The following is a 22,529-nucleotide window of genomic DNA, read 5'->3' as shown; positions in this document are numbered from 1 at the left end:
TTGCTATTAATGCCAGAATTCGCAAACCACTGAAAAACCACATTTAGGCCATTGTTCAGAGGTTGATGAACCATGGAGACAAGAGTGAGCTTATGGAAACTGAGTGGTGAGCTCTCAACCATGGGTTGTCTGCTGGATATCTGGAACATACAGTGTGAGGTTCTTAAGCTTCACATTACAAGCAATGGTTTGATGGGGTGCTGAAAGCACTCTTCAGACATTACTGTTGGGGTAAAGTGAACACATAAAGTAAAGACATCTGCCCTGTTACATTCCTACCGTTACTGGCTTCTACCTTCCCCATGTTCCCAGTAGCATCAACTCAAAAATCTCTTCCCTGCTTTAAAGCCATTTTTACCCCACTTCCATTCCAGTTGGGATGGAGGGGTCATTGTTTCCTAAGTCCATGCCAGTTTTCCATGTGTTCATTCATAAGTCTGTATTGTGCTCTTTCTGCATCAATGTGTGGATTTACTTATTCTTTTTAACCGCATGAAATATTCACATTATTTTTTGAGCGTATGTTATTCTAAAACATGCATTAACCTAAAACAATAATTTTCTCCACACAGCTTTGGTACATTTACATAAACTGATGAAAAGCCACTTCCAGAAAGATAGTGGAATATAGTACAAGTTTAGTACTCATTTCCATTGCTGTTTGCAAATTACCGTATGTTCCGGCGTACAAGGTGACTTATTATCCCTGGAAAATCACCCCAAAAGTCGGGGGTCGTCTTATACGCCGGGTATACGTGTTGGGCAGGAGGAGAGGGAGCCGGTGAGCAGAGGCGCTCCTTCTGCCGTCGCTCCTCCTCCCTCCCCACAGAAGGGGACACAGAAAGTCCTTCCGAGCACGCCGTTCACCCGCCTGCCAAACGCCTCGCCTCGGGCTGCTGCTGCTGCTGCGACGGCAGCGGCAGTGGAGGGGCGCATGCTCTGCCCCTGGTGGTGCTCAAACTCTAAAACTCTAAAACTGAACAGCAAACGTTGGGGGTCGTCTTATACGCCCAGTCACCTAATATGCTGGAATGTGTTTCTGGAAGCACATAACACAGAAATGAGCACTAAACTTGCTCATGTTCTGCCATATGTCCAGAAGTGGCTTTTACATTGTGTAGAAGCTCAGATATATTGTGGAAATCAACAGCTTGGGAAATGTTGGGATAACAGAATAAACTTCCTTCTGTGTGAATGCAGCCCAAATCAGTTTGGTTCGCTTATAAACTCAGGCTGAAGGAAGTCATGCAGGACCCCAAGCCACCATTTGCCATCTTATCATAATGTTGAATTCACCATCCTTCCCATATCTCACATCACCCTCTGTGTTTTCTCACGGTCCACCTGGATGGCTGAGTGTCTTTGTTTTGGCTACAGGACAGCCGTTCGCTCGGCACGCAAGTACTCGCCACTCCCTCTTCAACACAGAGACAGCCATGAATCCCAAGTCCTTGCTTCGCCGGAGACGGACGGTCATTGGCTTCCCCCACCTCGCCCTGCGGGACCCAGGTGACAAAAGCAATGCTGCCACTCTCTGCCACTAGAGAGGAGGGGAAATAGCTTGATGGCTTAGGGTCCCTCCAGACCGGTGTTTTCCGTGGATATATTCTGCAACATGTCATTGAAGCTATGCTAACGTACTAGTGGTGGAATTATACTGAACCATACCATTCTTCTGTATTAGTTGTTTTCCAACATTGCCACATTATTACCAGCTGGAGGGGCAGTCTTGCAAAACAGCACAAAAAAAGCAGGACAAAAAAAAAAAGCTTTGTGGTCTAAAATTTACAGGATTTCAGCAGCAAGTGAGCGGACATGCACTAGTTGGAAACAAAGCAGGATGTCCACCCTTAAAACTTTTGCAGCTGCAAACAGTATTGAAAGCAGCATGGTGTGTTACTGCCCCAATATCATCATGAGCACAAATCATCATGAACGCACAATAAAAAGGATGTCTGGAGGGACCCTTAGAAGCACTTGTAGAATCAAGACTTCCCTGACTCTGGCTGTTGTGAAGAACAGAATGTGAGAGGGGATGTTTGCCATGGGCTTCTTTATAGGAATTTCCTGTAGGGCTCCTCCAAAATACTGGGTTATAGCTACAGGGCGAAAGTAAAATTTTCATGCACACTCAAAATTTGTCAAATTTCAGAATTTGACTTTATGGACCGTTTTCAAGCTTCATTTTTACAATTCTGGGAGCGATCTATTATATTATTTGCTGTTTTTTTGAAGTAGGTTTGAAGGTGGTTTTCATTTAAAAACCAGTGTCTGCAACACACACAGAGGCAGAACAATTCACAGAGCTACAGGATCAGAGCATCTTAATTTGGCTAGAAAAATATGAAGTTGCAGCTTAGCCGGATTTCAGTACCAACAAACAGAATCCATAAGTATTCCATTTGTGGGGATGTAGGTACATTTTTTAATGGGAAGACTTTGTTTGAGAAACACCCCCCCCCCCAAAGTATTTTGTTCTAGCCCCTTTTTCCTTAGGAACAGGCTCCCTAAGACTCTTCTTTGAATTGTGAATAAATGTATCTCGGGATATCCTCCTCCACCCCCAAACACTGGCATGCATCTATGTTAAGTAGGGAATACACATATTTGGGGGGCAGAGAATAGCGACATATGTAAGAATAGCCACGTAAGAGCTTGACTAGCAGAATTTGCTCTTTAGGGCAGATCTGAAGATTTGCAACTTTAGAAATTTAAAAAAGAAAAGGAAAAACCTTTTATTATAGTGGTTCTCAAACTATGAAGTGGGGTGCTATTGGCTGCGGGGTGAAGCAACACCCATGGATGTGTTTTTTCTTTTCTTTGCATGATCAGATAAAAGTAAATAATGGCCCCACCTTTACCACACTGTCCAAGGCCAGCTGAGCTCTTCCCTCCCCGAAGCAGGAGGATGGCCAGGCCTGGATTTCTTTGTGTTGATGGGGGCAGCTGCCCCCTGGCAGTGAAATGTGAAGTTTCTACTTTGGGGGGGGGGCAAATCTTATCCAGCATGAGGGCCACATTCTGTTCTGAGAATCTTCCAGGGGCCACATTCCAATAGTGGACATAGCTGGAGAGAAAAGTGGGCATGGGGATGAATGTAAATTTCACTAGCCCTGGGGAGAAGGGGGCTGGCTATGCAGGGGTGTGTGGTCTGGGGTCCACATAGAGAGGTATTGAGGGCTGCATTGAGCCCCTGGCCTGAAACTCCCAACCCCTGATCTAAGACCTTTCAGTGGCCCAAGCAGGAGATCTTCCAGGCTGTGCTTAATTCCTGCCTTTTTCTGCGCTCCCCTGCAGGGAACAGCAACGGCCCCATTCTCAACCCTCCAGCGACCATCGCAGAGTCCGCCTCTTGCAATTTTGTCCCTGAGGTGGCCAATGGGAGGAGCTCCACCCACCAGGCCCGCTCCCCTCAGCCAAGGCCACAGCTGAGGAAGACCTTCAGTGACCTTGGGGGAGTTCTACAAGGACGGTATTGCCAGGGGCCTGCTGGCCACACAGACAACCCTGGGGCAGTGTATGCCAGCCCATCGTGCAACGGCCCCAAGGAGGACTTGACATTCTCCCCTGCCTGGAGCGCAGCATCTTTTGGCTACGTGAGCCCTTCCGCGAGCCAGAGTGAGCTGGTGATGGAAAGCGGGGCCCAGTCTCCCCGCAGCCAGAGGGGAACCCCAGACTCTGACCGGCCTGCTTCTTTCTTCATCAGCAAAGACAACACAGTTGGGAGCAACGGGTCTGGGGTGTTCTGCGCTTCTCCTGAGTCCCCTGTAGATGCCAACGGAGGCTTGAGGTGTGGGGCAGCAGAGGTCAAGGCTCGTTTGGTCCCCGCCACCCCGAGTGAAGAGGAGTGCCCCCAAGCGGAGAGGCAGCGGGTGATGTGCAAGTTCCGTGAGAGGTCTCTCTCCGTCCCCACGGACACAGCCTCCTTGTGCTCCATGGATATCGGGGGCAGTGAGACCTGTGCCCTGAGCTACCCCAGCGCCAGCTCCGAGGGCAGCACAAGCACAGACAACGTCTCGCTAGCGGTGGAGCAGGAGGCTCAGGTGCGGTCACGGCGGCCGCGCACCAAGAGCATCTCTCTCAAGAAGGCCAAAAAGAAGCCCTGCCCACCTACCCGCAGCGTCTCATTGATCAAGGAGGGGCAGCTAAGCATTGCAGAAGCTGGTGACGAGCCGCTGCCGCAGGACCAGAGACCAAAAAGTCTGTGCTTGCTGCCTGACGCGCAGGCCCAGAGCCAAGTCCCTGGGGACACAACCAAAGAGCTGGAAAGCGTGCCGTACTCACAGCAGTGGTACATGCCAGAGTGGAGTCCTGGCGACCCCTATTGCTCTCTCTCTGGCTCCAGCACGGCCACTGGGACCACCGTGATCGAGCTCTCCAAGGCACGGGGTAGCTCTGAGTCCCTCCCCTCGCCTTCCGTCTCCCGGGCCACCACACCTTCCCAGCTCTCCGCTGAGGTCAACTTGAAAACCTCCTCCCCGGCAAGACTGACAGGGGTGATGTCTCCCTCTAGTGGCTACTCCAGCCAGTCGGAAACTCCGACCCCGACCATCCCAACATCTGCCGTTCTGGGCCACACCCCGCATCAGAGTGGGCGCGCGAGACCCCTTGTGCCCGAGAGGAAATCCTCGCTGCCCCCAGTCTCGCCCATGGAGAGAAGCCCCAAGTCACGGCTGTCCTTTGACCTGCCGTTCGCGCCGCCGTCGCACCTGGACCTCTCAGGGCTGAAGATCTCGCTCAAGGCCAAGCCCAAAGTGAGCCGGCACCACTCCGACTCCACCTTTGGAGCCAAGCTGGGGCCGAAGCTCAGCCCCGTGCAGCCCGTCATGCCCATGGTGACACAGCTGGACCTGCGCTCCGTCCGCCTGCGGTCCATCAGCCGCTCTGAAACAGAGGACAACCTAGAGAGCCTTGAGCCTGTCGAGGAGCCTGGCAAGAAGGTCCGGCCCCCGGTGGCAGAGAAGCCACCCCTTTCCAGGAGGCCCCCGATGCTCTTGCACAAGACCCCTCCAGTCCAGGAAGAGTCCCCCGTGGGCTCCCCAACCTCTCCACTGACACCCCAGGGCTCGGTCGCTGTAGAGAACGTTTACATAGTGGCCAGGAGGCCTGAGCACCAGTGGGATGCAGATGGCTGGAGCCCTATGGAGCCGCAGCCCCCCGTGGCAGCCGTCTCTCCAGCACAAGGGCCTCCGGGGACGTTCTTCTCTGCCCGGCGGCTTTCCGAGGACAGCTTGGAGGAGGAGCTGAAGCCAAGGCTGCCGCTGGAGAGAACACCTGGCGGGGAGAGCCACAGAACCAAAGTCCCTCCCCCTGTCCCCAAGAAGCCTAGTGTGCTTTACCTACCGCTGGTGAGCTCCCCGCTCCACCCAGGGGCCTGCGTCGGGGATCCAAGGTTGGCTGCCAGCCCTGTCATCATGCTGGACGAGGACTGTGCTTATTCCGAGCTGACTCCGTGCAAGGCATTGACCCCTGTGGCTAATGCAGTGAGCATCAGTCCAACAACTGCAGGGTTGTCTTGGGGAAATGTTTCAGGTAAGTGGCTCTGCCTTTCAAGAGTCCTTCCTGGGTTCTCTTCTGCCCTAAGGTGGTTGAAAAGGGAGCGTAGTCCAGCAGCAGACCACCTGCTTTGAATGCTGGAGGTCCCAGGTTCAAACCCACTTAAAAGTATCAAGAATGTGATGGGGTAGATTGGTGCCCTCAAGATGCTGGAGAGGTGCTGACACTTACAGTAGACGACCCTCGGATGGGTGGCTGCTTTTCGCATTGTGTGTGGATTGGTGCAAGCATTCTGTCTCCCAGCTTGCACCTGCTTTGCTCCTCCTCTGCTCTTTTTGCAGGTGGGCTGCACTGAGCTAATCCAATGTTTGGGTTCGAGTGCCATCCCAACCCTGGTTTATGGTTAAGCTTCCTCCAGAGACTAACCACAGTCTGTAGCTTAGGTTTGTTCTTGGATACACCTTGTGGTTAGTCTGGAGAGAGCTTAACTGCCCAGGCAAAACGCTTAGCCAAACCTTAGCTTAGCCCAGTGTAGTAAAGGTAAAGGTACCCCTGCCCGTACGGACCAGTCTTGACAGACTCTAGGGTTGTGCGCCCATCTCACTCAAGAGGCCGGGGGCCAGCGCTGTCCGGAGACACTTCCGGGTCACGTGGCCAGCGTGATGAAGCTGCAGTGTAGCAGTCGTCAAAAAGTCCAGGCAAGGAGTTTGCCCAACCCAATCATGCGTTCACACCAAGCCAATATTTGGCTTCGTGTGATGTGCAAACAAGGCCAGCATGAGGCAGCTACACACATGTTGGAACACAGAGAGATGCCTTATACCACATCTGACTACGTGACCATTTAACTGTGTTGCCTGCTCAGGTTGGCAGCAACTCCTGGGGATTTTAGGCAGAGTTTTTAATTACGTCACCTCCAAACTGATTCCTCTTTAGCTATAGATGTTGAGGGTGAAACCTGGGACCTTTTGCATGGAAAGCATGTGTTCTGCCAAAGCTCTGTAGCTCCTTTATGTGTAAGAAGTAATGTGTGATGATTGCATTCAGGATGTTGTTGGGGCTTGTGTTTTTTGCTCAGCGTACACAGGCTGGGAAAAGGCAATTAGTCCTTGCTTTTGCATTATGTGCTGAATCCTTGTAGCCCTCCAGGTTTTGTTCGCCTCCTGCTCCCACCTGCCCCAGCCAGCAAGGCCAATAATAAAGGATGGTGGTATTTGTAGTCTAACAACATCTGGAGGGCCGCAGTTTCCCCTTCCTTCTTGCATAGGGGGGAAAAACTATGTCATGTGATTGTCACACATGACCATTTTTATTTGTGCTGCACCCTATAACTTCCTCCCAGGATTGCTTTCACATGAGAACTTGGTAATGTGTGAAGAAGCTCATAGGAAGAAGTTCTTCCCTATTCATCTTGAGATGCATATTTGATTTGATTTAATGTTTGTATTCTGCTTTTCCGAAATAATTTTGAACTCAGGGCAGCTCACAATCACAACAGTAGCATGAAAAATTAACAAGAATGACAATCATTTTACTAATATCGTATCTACTTTTAATAGTATATGTACTGGTTATTGCTTGAAATCATATCCTGCCTGCCCTCCAATGAATTCTTCCCCTCCCAGCTTTATCCTCATAGCAACCCTGTAAGGTAGGAGCAGTTCAAACTAAGTGAATGGGGATTAGAACCTGACCTTCCGCTGTTCTAGTCTAACTTTCTAACTACTGTTCTGAATTGGCTCTGATGTGATATGATATGATGTGTAATGCCCAGTAGTCAAATATAAATGGGAAGAGGCAAGACTAGCAAAACATCTTTAATACTCTGATGGATGCTTGGACAATCTTGCTTTTTGCTATGGATTGAAATAGTTAGTGGAAGCTACCTATAAATTAAAAAATACACAAAGAACAGCAAAATAAATTAACCCAATCCTGAGCAACTTTTGATTGCATGACAATCTAAAGTTACCAGCTGGATAGCAGCCTCTCCCTCATGCCCCATGTGCACTGTACATTTAAAGGAGGATCACACCACTTTAAATAGCCACAATTTCTCCCAAAGAATCCTGGGAACTGTAATCTGTTAAAATGCTGAGAGATGTTAGAGCCCTATTCCCCTCTCAGAGCTAAGATTCCCCAGACTTCCCTGGGAAGAGGAACTGATGGTAAAACTACTATGAGAATCGTCTCTTCGAGGGGTGTCCTAACAACTCTCAGCTCCCTTAACAAACTACAATTCCCATGATTCTTTGGGGGAAGCCATGACTATTTAAAGAGGTTTGATAGTGCTTTGAATTTAAAGTGCAGATGTGACCCCGCGCTCCCACTCTCTCTCTCTCTTGATCTGTTAGTTTCTGTTCCTCTATATGTCCATTCTTCCCAACATCTTGTCTGTTAGCTTTATTCATTCCCCCTATCTCTTTCTCCCTCTGATCTCTCTTCAGCTCCTTCTCCAACCATCATCAGTCAGCTCAAACCTTCCCACCTTTCCCCTTTGTTTGCCCCTCATTCTGCACCCTTCTGGTACTTGGCATTTCTCGTGGACATAGAAGGCCTGCTGCTCCTACTTGGATCAAGCTCTCAGCTCCACCTAACGGCAAAACCCATCAGCTTAGGGGGTGTTCACATGCTGCATTCATCTAGTTTACAATCTGCGTAAAAATAAATAAATAGCTGAGCTGTACATTTGTACAGTTATTTACATAGAGTTATTGGCACACCACATTCAACGAGTGCATAATCTGCGCATCTGCATCCACAAACACTTGTACTATTGTTAACATGCAATGCTCAACAAGTGTACACTCTTTCACACAGTTCCACATGTGTAGAGACCGCTTGTACCTGTGCTCAATGTGACTTGTCAACAAGCCTCATGTATCGTCCAGTGATCTTTACAGTCTGTTTTCCTGTGTACGCAACAGCTGAGCTGTGCAAATAAGAAGTGTGTGCTTTTTCACACAAACCCCTGCACATGTGGAGATACAAGTTTGTCCCTGTGTTCATTGTAACGTGCAAACAAACCTCCTGTGAACACCTGAAGATCTTCAGGAAGGGAAGGGAATGCCTGTGAATTCTGTGTTCACTTGAAAATGGATGCAATAACAGGAGATCTGTGGTTAGGATCTCTCGCTTGAAAATAATAACCAGCAGCTGCTTCAAAGTGCTGCTCTGGGAGAGGGTATCGTACCCACATCTTCCCTAGCTCTTTCCCCAGACTAAGCCAATTTGGGGTTTCCCTCCTTGGGTTTGCTTATACTTCCTCCTTGTGCGTAGGTGTGGGTGTCATTTTGTCTACTTAATAACCAGTAACAAGACCTTGAATACAATAAAGGTATAATATTGTACTCAACGTATCTAACTTAAAATGCACCAGTAAAGATGCAGCAAAGCATTCTTAATCAGAAAACATAAATAAAACAAAGGAGCGATAGCTGGGGGTGGGATGCAATTTCTTTTTCAGTTCCGACTGAGTTACCATATTTTTTCCGCAGCTGGTTCTCTGTTTTCTTATTTATGTTTTCTAATTAACATTGTTTAGCTTCGTTTCATTTTATCTTTCTTAATGTAGTTTATGTTATATATATATATATTGAGCACAATACGGTGCCTTTCTTAGATTCACAGTCTTGTTGCTGTTTATGCTTCTTCTTCTAGGTACCCGTAGTTTGCTTTGTTTCAGCTAGATAACCAGTGACAATCTTCCCCTGAACACTGGGAATAAAAAGAAATGGTGTTTCAGGGTTGCTGTTCTGAAAGTAGAGCCGCCCTAGTCTGATGTCACATCCATACCATACATTTAAAGCACTCTCATACCACTTTAACCTGTTATGTCTTCCCCCAAGAATTCTGGGAAATGTAGTTTCTTAAAAGGGTGCTGCACCTCACCGAGCTACAGTTCCCAGAATCCTGAACAAACTACAGTTCCCAGGATAAAGTGGTATAAGAGTTCTTCAAATGTATGGTGTGGGCATGTCCACTGGGCATACTTCCAAGTTCCAGAAAGTTGTGCTCTGGCAAATGGAGCTTTAACTCTTTCTTCTATTTTTCTCTCAACTCACCTGAAAAGCTATTTTTAGCTGAAAAGGATTAAAGGAGTTGGAGTTGGAAAGAAAGGTACAATTGCTTTCTTTGCCTTTCCCCTCTCCCCTCATCCCTGAAGCTTCAGGGGGGGTGTTCAATTTAGATTTAGGAATGGGCAAGATGGAGAAAGTAGAAGGAAAAGTGGGGCCTAAGTAAGAAAAGATTAAACTTGTATTTGAAGCTCTCCTTTGAAGGAGATGATATTAATTGATAGTAATCCTGCCACCCCTTTGCTCGCTGCTTTCCCGTTATATCTGGGTTCACCCACCTTTTTGGAGCCTGTGGGTCCATTTGCAAAGAGGAAAAATGTAGTAAGGACAATACACAACCAAGTACACACTACAAACTCTTTTCTTGACTCCAGAAGAATCCTCCTTCCCAGCCCAGTTTCAGCATAAGGGACAGGGGATCCTCTGGGCATCAGGAAAGGCCTCTGCAGGTGCACAAAGAGGTGGTGGCAAGAATCAAACCAATGTCTTCATGTGCTATATCTGGTTATTGTAGATTAAAGGAGCATTGCCTGTCCTCCCTGTCTCTCTGTCTCTGTCTTTGTCTCTCTCTGTCTCTCAAACACCCCCACACCCCCCACACCTGGCTCCTCTGCCTAGGGATGGTGAACCTGTGTCCCTCTAGGAGTTGTTGGACTTCAGTTCCCACCATCCTTGACCATTGGTCACGCTGGCTGGGGCTGATGGGAGTTGACCTCCAACAGCACCCGTAGGGCTCCAGGTTCCCCATACCTGTTCTCCAGCTGGCTGTTTCTGAAGTGCCTCTCTCCCACCCCTCCCCACAAGCTTACCGCCAACATCCCAGATCTCACTGGCAGGAGACCTGTTTGGCCAAGACTCTTGCTTTCTTTTCTTCAGGGAGCTCAGTGGGCTTAAGGGCCGAAGAGAAAAGCTTTGTAAGTGACAAAACCGCCGAGTCGATAACCGAGGAGGACGACGATGTGTTTGTGACATCCCGAACCACAGAGGATTTGTTTACTGTCATCCACAGGTGGGGGCCCATCCAGGTGTTGCATTTTGGGAGTTGGTAGCTCCTCTGAGGGTGTGGGGTGGTTTGCTCACCCCACCACTCTAGCCCCACCGTACGCCAGCCTTAACTTGGGGGGGAAAGACCCTTCCTGCTCTTTGTGAGCTTCATGCATACCCCACCCGAAAATCCTTCCTCACTTCATCCCCTGTTCATGTCCTCCAGAATCTGCACAACTCAATTCCAGAGATCTCATAATAGTTGCCAATCACCAGTTTGGGTCTATTCTCAAAGCCAAGCTCCTGTGCCAGTTATGCATTTGTTTAACAGCCACTGCAGGCCAGCCACTGCATTTCAGGTGGGCTGTTTCGAACCCCACCTCCTGCACCACTTTCATGAGTGCTTGCTTGTTTTCATGCTGATCTCTGCAGCTTATCATAAGGACCAGAGGCTTGTATTTTCAAATCAAATATTTGCACCATGTCTCAGATTCTATACTCCTGTCACCCATTTCACCCAGGAATTCACCCAGTTAGAGCTTTGGGGAAGAGCTCTAGGAGTCCACTTAGCAGAACAAGCCAGAGGTGGGTCCCCCCCACTGCATCAGGGCTGCCCTACCACATTTCGAAGTAAGCGAAGCTATATCTAAAGAGAGAGGGCTCTGTAACATAAGTAAGCCAAGGGTCCAAAGTGACCTAACTGTACTGCTGCACCCTGCTTAAAGCCAGTCCCTGTACATCAGGCAGATGGAACTTGCAGCCTGCCAGACACTGCTGAACTACAGTTCCCATTGCCCCTGACCACTGGCTATGCTGGCTGGGGCCGATGGGAGTTATAGTTCAATGACATCTAGAGGGCCACAGGTTCCCCCCACCAGTGCTGCAAAGGGCGCAGTGTTTTTGCCCACTGACGAAAGAAAGCTCACATTCTGCTTCCATTCAAGATAACTAGAGCTAGCTAGAGTTGTGCTTTCTTACTTCATTCACTTTTCACAGCACCCACAGGAGGTCATAATCTGATCATTATCCTCCTTGTGTTTTCCGTGTGGTTCCTCTGAGAGAGAGCTCAGTCGGTAGAGCATGAGACTCTTAATCTCAGAGTCGTGGGTTTGAGCCCCACGTTGGGCAAAACCTTCCTGCATCGCAGGGGGTTGGACCAAATGACCCTCGTGGTCCCTTCCCGCTCTACAATTCTATGATTCCTCAGACCACAGCAAACCTGCCTTTTTAGAAAGTTAAAGCACAGTAATGCAGTCGCTACAGGTGTGGTAGGTTCTTAGCTCTGCTCTTCCATCTTTTCCTGCAGATGTAGCTTTGATGAGCAATGTAAGCGAACCCATTGAGGTGAGCCTGTTGCCACTCAGGACATCTCCAGTATTACCAGTAACACTTTTAATGAGCCATAGAGTGCTTTTTCATCTATATTTTTAGCTAAAATTTTCCCCAAAAAAATATTAACATATTCACACAGTAGTGTTAAAATGAAGATTTATTTTTAAGGATTTTTAAAATGCTACATTCTATCAACAAGTTTTTGGCCTAACACACTTTCTAACTTTTTAAAAGCATTTATTTCCACAAATGTCGAAAGTAATTGGGAAATAGTGCTTATGGTAAATAAGCATTTCAGCACTAATTAAATAACTGATTTTAAGTAGAAGATGAGTGGCAGAAGAGTGATTTTTATTTTATTTTATTTTAAAAACTTTGCTTGAGTGAATAGTCACTTCCCCGCCTAGGGAGCTGTGTCCCACCCATCAGTGTGGATGGAATGTAGCAGCAAGCACATGTCAAAAAAGCACCTTACCCCCACATTAAGAAAAGACAGCTGCAATTCTGCTTGCAGCTTACAACAGGAGAGCAACGGCTGGATAGTCCTTGGGCTGCCTTCTCAAACCTGGGCCCCAGCCAGGCATTATGGGAATTGTAGTCCAAAACATCTGGCAAGTGCTAGGTTGGGGAAGGCTGCTCTGGAAACACCCATGGCAAATTGAACCATTGCATACAAAGCTCCCATTGTTTCCTCTGGATGGGTCCCATTACACCATTTTAGACTGTTACGGCTGCGCCAGCTCTGCCTAACCTCAAGTGACTTTCTGATCTGTTTGTGTGTGTGTGTGCGTGTGTGTGTTTGCATTTGCAGGTCCAAACGGAAGTTGCTTGGTTGGAAGGAATCCGGCGAGGCCTTTGGCAACCGGCAGAATTCAAAGAGCAACGAGTGCGCTCCGACGGGCGTCACAAGAACCTCCAGCAGGAATGAAGATTTTAAGGCACTCCTTCAAAAGAAAGGTGGCAAGGGCGCTTCAGGCATCCGCACGTCTGCGGCTGAACTTCTGAAGACCACCAACCCCTTGGCTCGGCGAGTTATGACCGAGTTTGCTGTGGACGGGACAATTCAGGGCCCTAAGACCCAGCCATGAGTATGTCGAGAGAGAGAGCTTTGTCATTTCACGCAATGCCCTAATCCAACCCTTGGGGAGATCTGCTTGACTAAGGGTCAGGGTGAGCCTACCACTCCATTACCGGGGTGGGGGGGTTGTGTTGTTGTTTTTCATCTTTGTTGATTTGTTGGCAGTGGTGCCAGACTTTTTTCTGTTTCTTTTTTTACTGGAGGGGGGACTCCTGACCCAAGAAAAAGTGTCTTAAATGTAGAGCACACACTCATCCCCAATGGAATCAGCCACACATCTTGGCCCTAAAAGGGAGGAAACTTTTATATCTTTTTCCACACTGGAAGAAGGACCTGCGGCATGGGTGTTCCTAGACAGGGCTATCCTGCATTGGTATCAGACCTAGGCCTGGAACCTTCTTCAATTGCATGAGGAGTAGAATACCTCCTCTCTTTTTCATCCTGATCCTCCTGCTTTCCAAGACTACAAATTTGGCGGGTTGGGGAGTCCCTCTGTACTGATTTCTTCTCTGCAGTGAAGCTAGCTTGGAACTGTTCAGAGTTTCTTTGGCATGTGGTACTTTCAGTGCTTGTAGGATACAATATATGGCTGTTGTGGCTTCTTTTCTTTTTAATTCCACCCCCCACCCCGCAGAACCTGACTTGATCATTTTTAGTTTTGACTGCGAAACTCCTGAGGTAGTGGTGGCGGTGTGGAAAGGTGGTCACTTGGGAGGCAGGTGTTGGTCAAGCAGAGGAACAACAAAGATCCCTATTTTTATTGATGATGCCTGACGGTCATATCAGGGCTCAGCCCCACTTCTGTGATTCCTAGTCACGGGTCTGAGAAGTTATTTTGCCCTTTCGCTTTCCCTGGAGAAACCTGCTGCTTACGCCTGAATTGGAACAAACGCCAGTCAGGTTTCCTGTGGACTGAGATTTGTTTCAGTTCAGCAGTGAAGAGTGGGTTTTCCCGGGGAAAGCGGTGGGACAAAATTAAAGCCTCTTAGGCCCATGACTAGCAATCATGAGGCTTTTAATCTCAGGGTGGTGAGTTCAAGCCTCACGTTGAGCGAAAAAGCTCCCTGCATTGTATGGGGTTAGACTAGATGATCCTCGTGTTCCCTTCCAACTCTACAATTCTGTGATTCTTAGGATGAGCCCTATAACTCCAGTGTCCTTAACATATTGCTTGCTGTTCTTTTGCTCAGGGCGGGCAAAATTCCTCAATCTGGCCTCATCACCCTTCAGCCTAATATTTCTATGCTGGCCCCTGATAACTTTGAAATATTCGTTCAGCTCTCGGGAGGGCTGACACCTGGAACATTTTGATACAGGATTGATTCCCCCACTGCCTTAAATGCAAATATTCAGCTTGGAATCTGAAAGATTTTCCTAGCCCTTCTATATCCTTGGAACCAGAAATCCATTATCTGACTAGAAGCTCTCGTTAATGCTGTTGACCTGCTTCTCTTCACAGCCTTAAATGGAACAAAAGTAAATTGTCTTGTAGCTGCTGGGTTCCTGAGCTAATTGTGTCTTTAGAGCCGAATCCTGCACACAATGGACTCTGCCCAGCTGGGACACCATGGGGCTCTTTGCAGACACCAGACTTAGACTAATGGGCTGGTTGTTCAGTGCCATCTTGAACAGTGGGCGTATGATTGAACTGTACTGATGGGGTAATATTGTTTTAAGGATCAATGCAAAGCGTTGGGGCTGAATAATGGTTGCATCAGCTATCTTGGTCGGATTCTTCACTTCCGTCCTTGGTAGGATTCTTCTTTTTACATCATGAAGATGAAAAAAGAATTAAAAGCATCTTGCAGCACTGTACGCACTTGCAGATGAATTGTGGCATAAGCTATCATATACTAGAGCCTGCTTATTCTGATTAACTAGGTGTTTTCCTAAGCTGGGATACATGTGAGCAAAGGGAAGGGCATACTTTAAATGGTGGAGGGCAATTGGCCACAGAATTTACAATCTGTGGTTTACAATTTACAATCATCCCTGACCACTGGTCCTGTTAGCTAGGGATGGTGGGAGTTGTAGTCCCAAAACATCTGGAGGGCCGAGTTTGTCTGTGCCTGTGATAGGAGCTGTTGTTGTGTAACACCTGGAGGACAGGTGACATGTGGAACCCTTGGCTCTCCAGATGTTGCCGAGCTACACATCTCATCAACTTCAGCAAGAAGAACAATAGCCAGGGATGATGGGAGCTTTAGTTCAGCAACATCTGGAGGGCTAGAGGTTCCCCACACCTGGTAAACAATGTAACTACATTGATCATCCACAAGATGACCCAAAATAATAATAATAATGCTTGCCATGTAGGCAAACGCTACCTTCCACTCTTAAGTCTGGGTGAACCAGCCCTTACTGCAGTGCAGTGTGTATGTGTGTGTATAATCTTCACATGTAATGTGTCTAAAGAAGCATTGAATGCACATGCACCGCAGGGCATACCACAATATAAAAGCCCCTTCCCTCTCCATGTTTCCTACCTGTCTCAATGAAAGGCATTTTGCTGATACTTAAGGTTTTGTCTGGGGCAGCGTCTTGAATCTCTTCCCCCACCCCCTCAACCCCAGTATACCATTTTTTCAGCTGATTAGCACTTTGCAACCTCTGGTATGCTCACACAACTTAATGGCCTTGCAGTGAATGTCCATAGTCAGGGAGGGACACTGTATTAGAGTCCCTCTCTTGCCTCCCCACTGCCCTGCGGTTCCTCTCTCAAGGCAGAAAGTTGCGTTCCCTGATTTTCACAATCTGGCTCCTGCTTTTCCCTCGCACACAGCTAGTGTGTGGGATCCTGCTGACTGGGCCAAGAAGCAAACAAAAGCAAGAAGAACTGATGGGTTGCGGGGGGGGGGGTTGAAAAGACAATCATTAGAAATGCCCAGAGCTATTGCTACTACTGAATGATGCTATTTTGCTCACTTTCCGTACTGCTCCCTGATGTGTAACGCCAGTAGCATCTGGTCAGCTACACCTGACACATCTCCTCCTGAGTTTTAGGCTCCTGTTTTCCATGGGTCCTAGGGAGTATGGAAGGTGGGTCATTTAAAAAGAGATGACAAGGATCAGTAAAATACCCAACTCCTTCCCCAATAACGTATGGCTCCTTCCGGTGATTATCTTAAACCTCGCCAATTTAACTTGAAGTGAGCAAAAATCACAAGATCCTCTGTAGGAATCCAGGGTTTGCCGTGCACCTTCTAAGATCAATCTACCCATGTTCAATACAAAGATTCCTCCCCCCTCAGGATGCTTTCACATGCTGCAAAATACCGAAAAAAGACCAGTGTTCAAATTATGGTAGATAGGGTTTGGGGTTTTTTTTTCTGAGAGGGGATTAGTGAAATTCATGAGACTGATGCCCTAATCCTCCCCAATTTCAGCCAAAACATGTCCCACATTTGGAATAGCAGGAGCTAAGGGGGAAATGATAAAAAGTTAAGGTGACTGGGGGCCCTTTGCGTCACCCTTGTAGTTTGGGAACCGAACAGAGTCCCCACAGAATGTACGTATTAGCGCTTAACATTCTCTTTTTCTAAATGCTATGGTGAAAATAGGAAGCGTAACTCATTCTTACTTCCTGTTTCAGTGATTGTTAGAACATGGGGAAGGGCTACAGCAATCACAGATAAACTTGGCAAAAGATCATTTCTTTTAGGTATATCCAAAGGGGCTTGCTTGGAAAGACTAGGGGCATATTTACATTGCAAATTTTAGCTAGTTTGAAATGAAGGTGGAACTCATGTCATCACACACACACATAGACAGACGCCTGCTCCAGGAACCCTGGGAGCTGGTGTTTTATAAGGTTGCAAATAATGTTGTTGTTTTTTTAATCTCTATACATATAGTTTCCAGGTTCATTGATCTGGACCTGTGACATTTAAATAGGCCTGAAACTGGTTGCAACTGAGGGATGAAGGATAAATTTGCTTCTGTTTGTATTGAAATGCATACCAATCTAACCCACACTTTCTGAAAAATATGTGAACTGAAAAAGCTAGCCTTCAAAATCCGCACTCCTCCAAATTTTGTCGTGCAGTTCTCCAGCCAAATAATGTTTACAAAAAAATGTGCCTACTATTATTATTATCATCATCGTCATATATTTCTTCATCACCTTCTAAACAACCACCTCAAGGCAATTTTCACGTAAGATAATTTTTTAAAACACACACGCACACAAAAACACATTTGAATCAAGACTAAAACCCTAGCAAAACAAACACTCATGGTAAAGGCCCATTTAACCCGCTAGGAAAACTGTGTTCAGTTTTAACTATAGTTACTTGAAACAAGCCAACAGCCTAGGTTGTGAAGCTGGCTTGTTCAATTTATAGTTAAAATTAGCCACAGTTTAGGTTTCAAACAATGCACTAAACTGAGACTAATCTAAAGTAGAAGCTTCTGCTCTTCTCGCAAGGACATTTTCCCTGCCTTGCTATGTACTCCCCTGGAGAGCTTTTCCTGGCTGGGGTGTATCTTTTAACTGTAATAAAATTACTTGCTTGTCTGGATGGGGGATGGAGAAATGCATGGGTGTCACAACATTTATCTTTTATGTAGTTGGAATGTAGCAGTCACATCCCTTGAAGTGTCCACTTTTGCCTCTGGCCCTTCCCACCCCTGGTTTTCAGGTCCTGGGCAAGTTCCCAATGTGGGAATGCTCCCCTCAGGCTGGAACAGGTTCCCCATTATTGCTTTAAACATACATCCAAATCCAGGTATATACTGTGTCTCAAAACTTGTTTTCCATGCAGTACCTGACTGCCTCCTCATTCATCTGGCCACTGATCTGATTTTCTGATTACCAAAAGTGCCCCTAATGGAACAGGGTAGTAATGATAGCCAATAGCTAATGTAAGCCAATTGCAACTTCATAAAAAGTGAAAACAGGGTGTTTTTAAAATACTGCGCTTAGTTTTGTACGACTTCCAGAGTACCCTATACAGTACAGTTGTATGAAATGAAACATATCCTGCCCAGGATTAATAATCTAATGTTGGGTTGCACCAGGACTTAGTTTTCTCTGTGTGCCTTTGTGTGAGGCTGTGTGTGTGATATATAGAATTAATGCTGGTCAAATCAAATATAGTTGTCCATATCAGCTAATCCTTAAATGACGGTCTCCTCTTGCAGAACTTTGGTCTATCAAATCATCGGGTGGAGGGGATTATTGCATTATTTCTTTGCTTTGCTATGACACTACTCTAGCCATCTTGGCTTTATCATTTAACAAATGCATTAATCTCTGTGCTTGCTGGGGAGTAGGAATGAAATGGTGTCATGGTAACATAAGTGGTCATATATTGCTTATATAAAGGCATAGCCAGCATGAAATTCAAATCATTATGAAACCGAGGAGGATGACCTATTCGCCAACAGTTGGGCAGAAACTCAGCTGTTCAAGTGGTCAACTCCTAATGAGAAAATTGTACACAATGTGATTGGTCCTAAGAAATAATGACACTGAAAGCATTTTTTTTAAAAAATAATCTGCAGAAGTACATAATGCTGCCTGAGTCGGCAAACGAAGGTTTGCAGGCACACTTAAATGAAATTTCTGAAAAAGAAACAGGGTTTTAGCTTAGCCTTATGTGCTAACTTTGTACAGTGGTACCTCGGGTTACAGACGCTTCAGGTTACAGACTCCGCTAACCCAGAAATAGTACCTCAGGTTAAGAACTTTGCTTCAGGATGAGAACAGAAATTGCATGGCAGCAGCGGGAGGCCCCATTAGCTAAAGTGGTACCTCAGGCTAAGAACAGTTTCAGGTTAAGAACAGACCTCCAGAACAAATTAAGTTCTTAACCAGAAGTACCACTGTATATGCAGGGAAATTAGGTTTTGAAATTTAGCACCGGGGAGCTTTGAAACATGCTATTCCACAATCAGCAGTCTGAAGCAGGGCAGTCCAGGAAGAACAGCAGTACATTTAAATTGTTCTCTTAGGCTGCAATCCTAAACACGCTGACCTGGAAATAAGTGCCATTCAGTTGAAGTGTGGCATTCATACACAAAGAAAGGCTTCCTTTTTATTGGTCCAACTTGCATCAAATACATTTGGTTTCTCGTACTCTCGAAGAGCTGGAAGAAAAGCATGCACACTCTTGTGAGCCATTCCAGTCCTTGGTGAAGCATGCAATTCTTCATCACTTTAGACTCCCATTTCAAAACAACAGTCAGCAATTGTTGATGAGATTTAAATGCTTTATTTTCAGAGGAGTGAAATGGTAGGGCTCTTAGCAACGTTCTTCTTTCTCTATCTCTCCCTCTTATCTTTCTCTCTCTGTCTGTTTCTCCTTTCTTTTTCTTTTTTTGCAAGAGTCTAAGGATATATATTGGGTTTTGTGCTGCCCCCTAGGTGAGAAGGCAATTTGGAGCCCTCCTTCTTCCAACAGTTCAGGAAGCCAAGTTTATAGCCAGCTCCCTCCTGATGTTTGCTATTTGAGCCCATATTCATTATCTCAAGACTGGGCTTTAATCTGTGAGTTGAATCAGCACACTTCCATGGTACCTGTGCTCAAGAACCCTGCAGAATATGTGCCAGGCTGATGCAAAGCCCAGCCGAGAGAGGACAATGAGCCAAATGCATATTCCGAAATTAAATGTGATTAAGAAATGGGAAGTAGCCTGGGAAGTAGTTTTGTAGCTTCAGGCCAAAACAACTGTTGGATTCAGCACAACTTGCTTTCCTCCTTATTATGCTATGAATTGGAATGCACATTGCTTTTTCTTTCTTTTCTTCTTTCTTTTAAAAAGAATCTCTTCCTTCACTTTCTTTATCACATCAGCCACATTCAGAGGTGATGCCCTGCAGACAAAGAAGCCTTTTTAGCATCACAGCTGATTATTACCATTGTCTTTTTGCTGCAGGTGAATATCATTGCTGATTTTTTTCTGAATTGTACCAGGCATGTGGATTTTGAAGAAAGCTATCCCCCATAGTTTAAAAGTCTTGCAAAAACAAAAAAAAAACCCTACAACCATCAACTGTGTTGCCTCCTCTGTGAAGAAAGTTACTCCATCAACAGCTGGTGGCTAATTTGGCCTGGCCCAGTTAGTGCCTCATGTTGACAGTTCTTTATCATTTTGCTTAGCTGTGCAGTCTAACAATTCAATTAATGGCTGTCAAACACCATACTAAGTCTGGAAATCTAGTCAAACCTATCTGGATCTTCTTGGGTTTTCCTCTTCCTATATAATCACTGTATAGCAGCTATTCTGCAGATTTCTGGGTCCACATTATTCAGGAAGAGCCTGATGACACATGTCTACTGCTTGTTGGTTGCAACATTAAATGATCATTGGAATGTATGAAGGACCTATCACATTGGCTTCAAACACACTGGCCACATTCACACATAACAACAAGCCAGACTTTCTGTCTTCTTCTGTTTTACTGTGAACAAGTGGTATTGCTAGTCTGTACGGCCCAGTTGCTTCTGATTCAATCCTTTACTGGCATGAACAATATAGTAATGCAACAAGCCATGACTTCTGGTTACATCTGAACCGGGGTGTGTGTCATGGTTTGTTGCTCCCTAACAAGAAGCCATGAACAGGAAATCAATTACGAAGCATGGTTTAAGGTAGGCTAATACTTATGGCTTGCTAGGGAGAAACAAAGTATAATCACTAGTTCAATATGACCAGAAGCTAAGGCTTCCTAGTTTGTTTATCCTGTTTGTGCCAGGGGTGAGCAATCAGGCTCACAATAAACCACAACAATACAGAAAATCTGGCCTGTTGTTATGTGCAAAAACAGCCAGTGGCACACAAAAGCAGTTCATGCATTCAGTTGTGAGAGGCCAAGCAATAGACTCATGTGTGGACAACTGCTCATTCCATTTCTGATATTTGCCTAGCCAACTCCTTGGACCAATAGCACCAAGGCCTACTGACCTGAATGCATTCAGTCTCTAGCCTCTGTAAGCCAAAAAAAGAACATGGAAAAAGCTTCAATCTCTAGCGGGTCTGACATGACTAATAACTGAATGTTTTCATTTGACGTGGAAGATTAATGAGTGACCTATAACTGAATCTACATCTGTAGTGTCAAGAGATGTTTCAGGTTTTTTTGTTTTTTTAATGTATTCTGGCCAGTGAAGTGACCGACCTTTTCTGTGTTTGTAATGTGTTCCTGGACATTTCCTTTGTACAGCCCAAAACCAAAGCTCAGGCTTCTTCTGTCCCTCTGCAAAGTGTTTCTCTCCTTCCTGCATGAAGCGCTTCAGCAACAGTCATCCTAAGAAGCAGCAAGGCTTCTTTCTATTAATAGTCTTTTGTTTCCCAGGAGGTGTTACCTGCCCCTTCTGCTTGGATGAACCAGAATTTGCTTTAAAATGTGCTTGGCTCCAGTTGCTGCCACTGTTAGTTTGGCTTTAATTACATGTTCCTCCATCTGTTGCCATGGATTTGCACAGTTAGGTCTGTAATTAACTTCCCAGCTCAGACGTTCAAGAAAAATATATCATAAAAATGTCCACGCTTCATTGATTGTGAGGGTTCCCCCCCCTGCTCTTTTTGGTTCTGCTTTTGCTGTTGCTTTTCCAGTTAGGCTAGAAATATACAAAATTGTGATGGTGGTGGTTGAAGAGGAGGGACTGTCCTCTTCGGTGGTCCCATCAACATGGCTAAATGTTATCCATCCCCTCACCTACAAAGTGGGTCAGCACCAGGTAGCAGCACTGCAGATTAGTCCCCTTTCCAATAAAAGGGGATCTGGTGAGGTTCTAGCTTAGGAAATGAGGTTAAGGAAGATGGTAGTTAGAAGGATGAAAAGCTATGAACAAGACAGTGTGTTTTCCTTATTAGAAAAAGAAAATGATATAAGGTGACTCAAGCTTCCTATCTGAATGATGTAAAAAGTGCACTACCTTACCCACTGAATGGTCTTGAGAGCATCTTTTGCTGCAGAATTAATGAAAGTGTGCAGACCCCACCAGTCTCTTAGATACAGTCCACTGGGAGTCTCACATAACAGCAGGTTAAATATATAGGGATGTATCTAACATCCTCGATCCATGATCACAGAGAACTTGTGCTAGTTCAAAGGGCAAGTTTTAATGTGCAACAGAGGGATCAAATGCAACTCTTGCATTAGTGGGAATCTGTTGTGCAGCAGATTGTACAGTATCCTGCTTGTCAAAGTTATGAGTAGCCTGCACGTGCAAAATCTTGCACAGCAAAGTTTTGCTGGCACAATGTACCACTAAGTGACTTTAACTTAGCACTATGTTACATACAACCCAATACTTTCTTTAAAGCACACAAGTGCTGTGTGGCTGTTTAATTTTACACAAATTGATTCTGTTTCTTCTGTAGTCACAGGAAGGCCCCCTCCTTTTGACACAAGCAAATTATACTTTAGCTCCCTCCCTGGATTTTGGAGAATCTACCAGGTCGCCATTCCTTCAACCCTCTTTTCTTTTTTCTTAGGGCCCTCTGTTTCTGTATCCCAGACTTATTTGTTGCACTTGCTGGGTGTGATTTGTAGACTCCCTAAAGGGTCAAACCAGATATGCATCAGTTTATTAAGTATACACCTGCCATTTAAG

General features: G+C 46.0%; 1 protein-coding gene across 3 annotated transcripts in view; it reads left to right on the top strand.

Moving 5' to 3' along the window:
* Positions 1 to 15,440, top strand: part of NHSL2 (NHS like 2) — a 60,326-nt gene extending 44,886 nt beyond the window's left edge. For 2 of the 3 annotated variants that reach the window (XM_053373216.1, XM_053373217.1), the window contains exons 5-8: positions 1,378 to 1,509; positions 3,298 to 5,532; positions 10,449 to 10,581; positions 12,700 to 15,440. In XM_053373216.1, coding sequence (XP_053229191.1) covers positions 1,378 to 1,509; positions 3,298 to 5,532; positions 10,449 to 10,581; positions 12,700 to 12,976 — 2,777 coding nt within the window. In that variant the 3' untranslated portion in view covers positions 12,977 to 15,440. The remainder of the gene's footprint in view (positions 1 to 1,377; positions 1,510 to 3,297; positions 5,533 to 10,448; positions 10,582 to 12,699) is intronic. The other variant, XM_053373218.1, reaches the window with a different exon arrangement.
* Positions 15,441 to 22,529: the final 7,089 nt, after the last annotated feature.

Source organism: Podarcis raffonei, chromosome Z (genome assembly GCF_027172205.1).
Source record: "Podarcis raffonei isolate rPodRaf1 chromosome Z, rPodRaf1.pri, whole genome shotgun sequence".
Classification (NCBI taxonomy): Eukaryota; Metazoa; Chordata; class Lepidosauria; order Squamata; family Lacertidae; genus Podarcis; species Podarcis raffonei.
The sequence above is the reverse complement of the archived record's forward strand: the minus strand, read 5'-3'. Positions and strand labels throughout refer to the sequence as shown.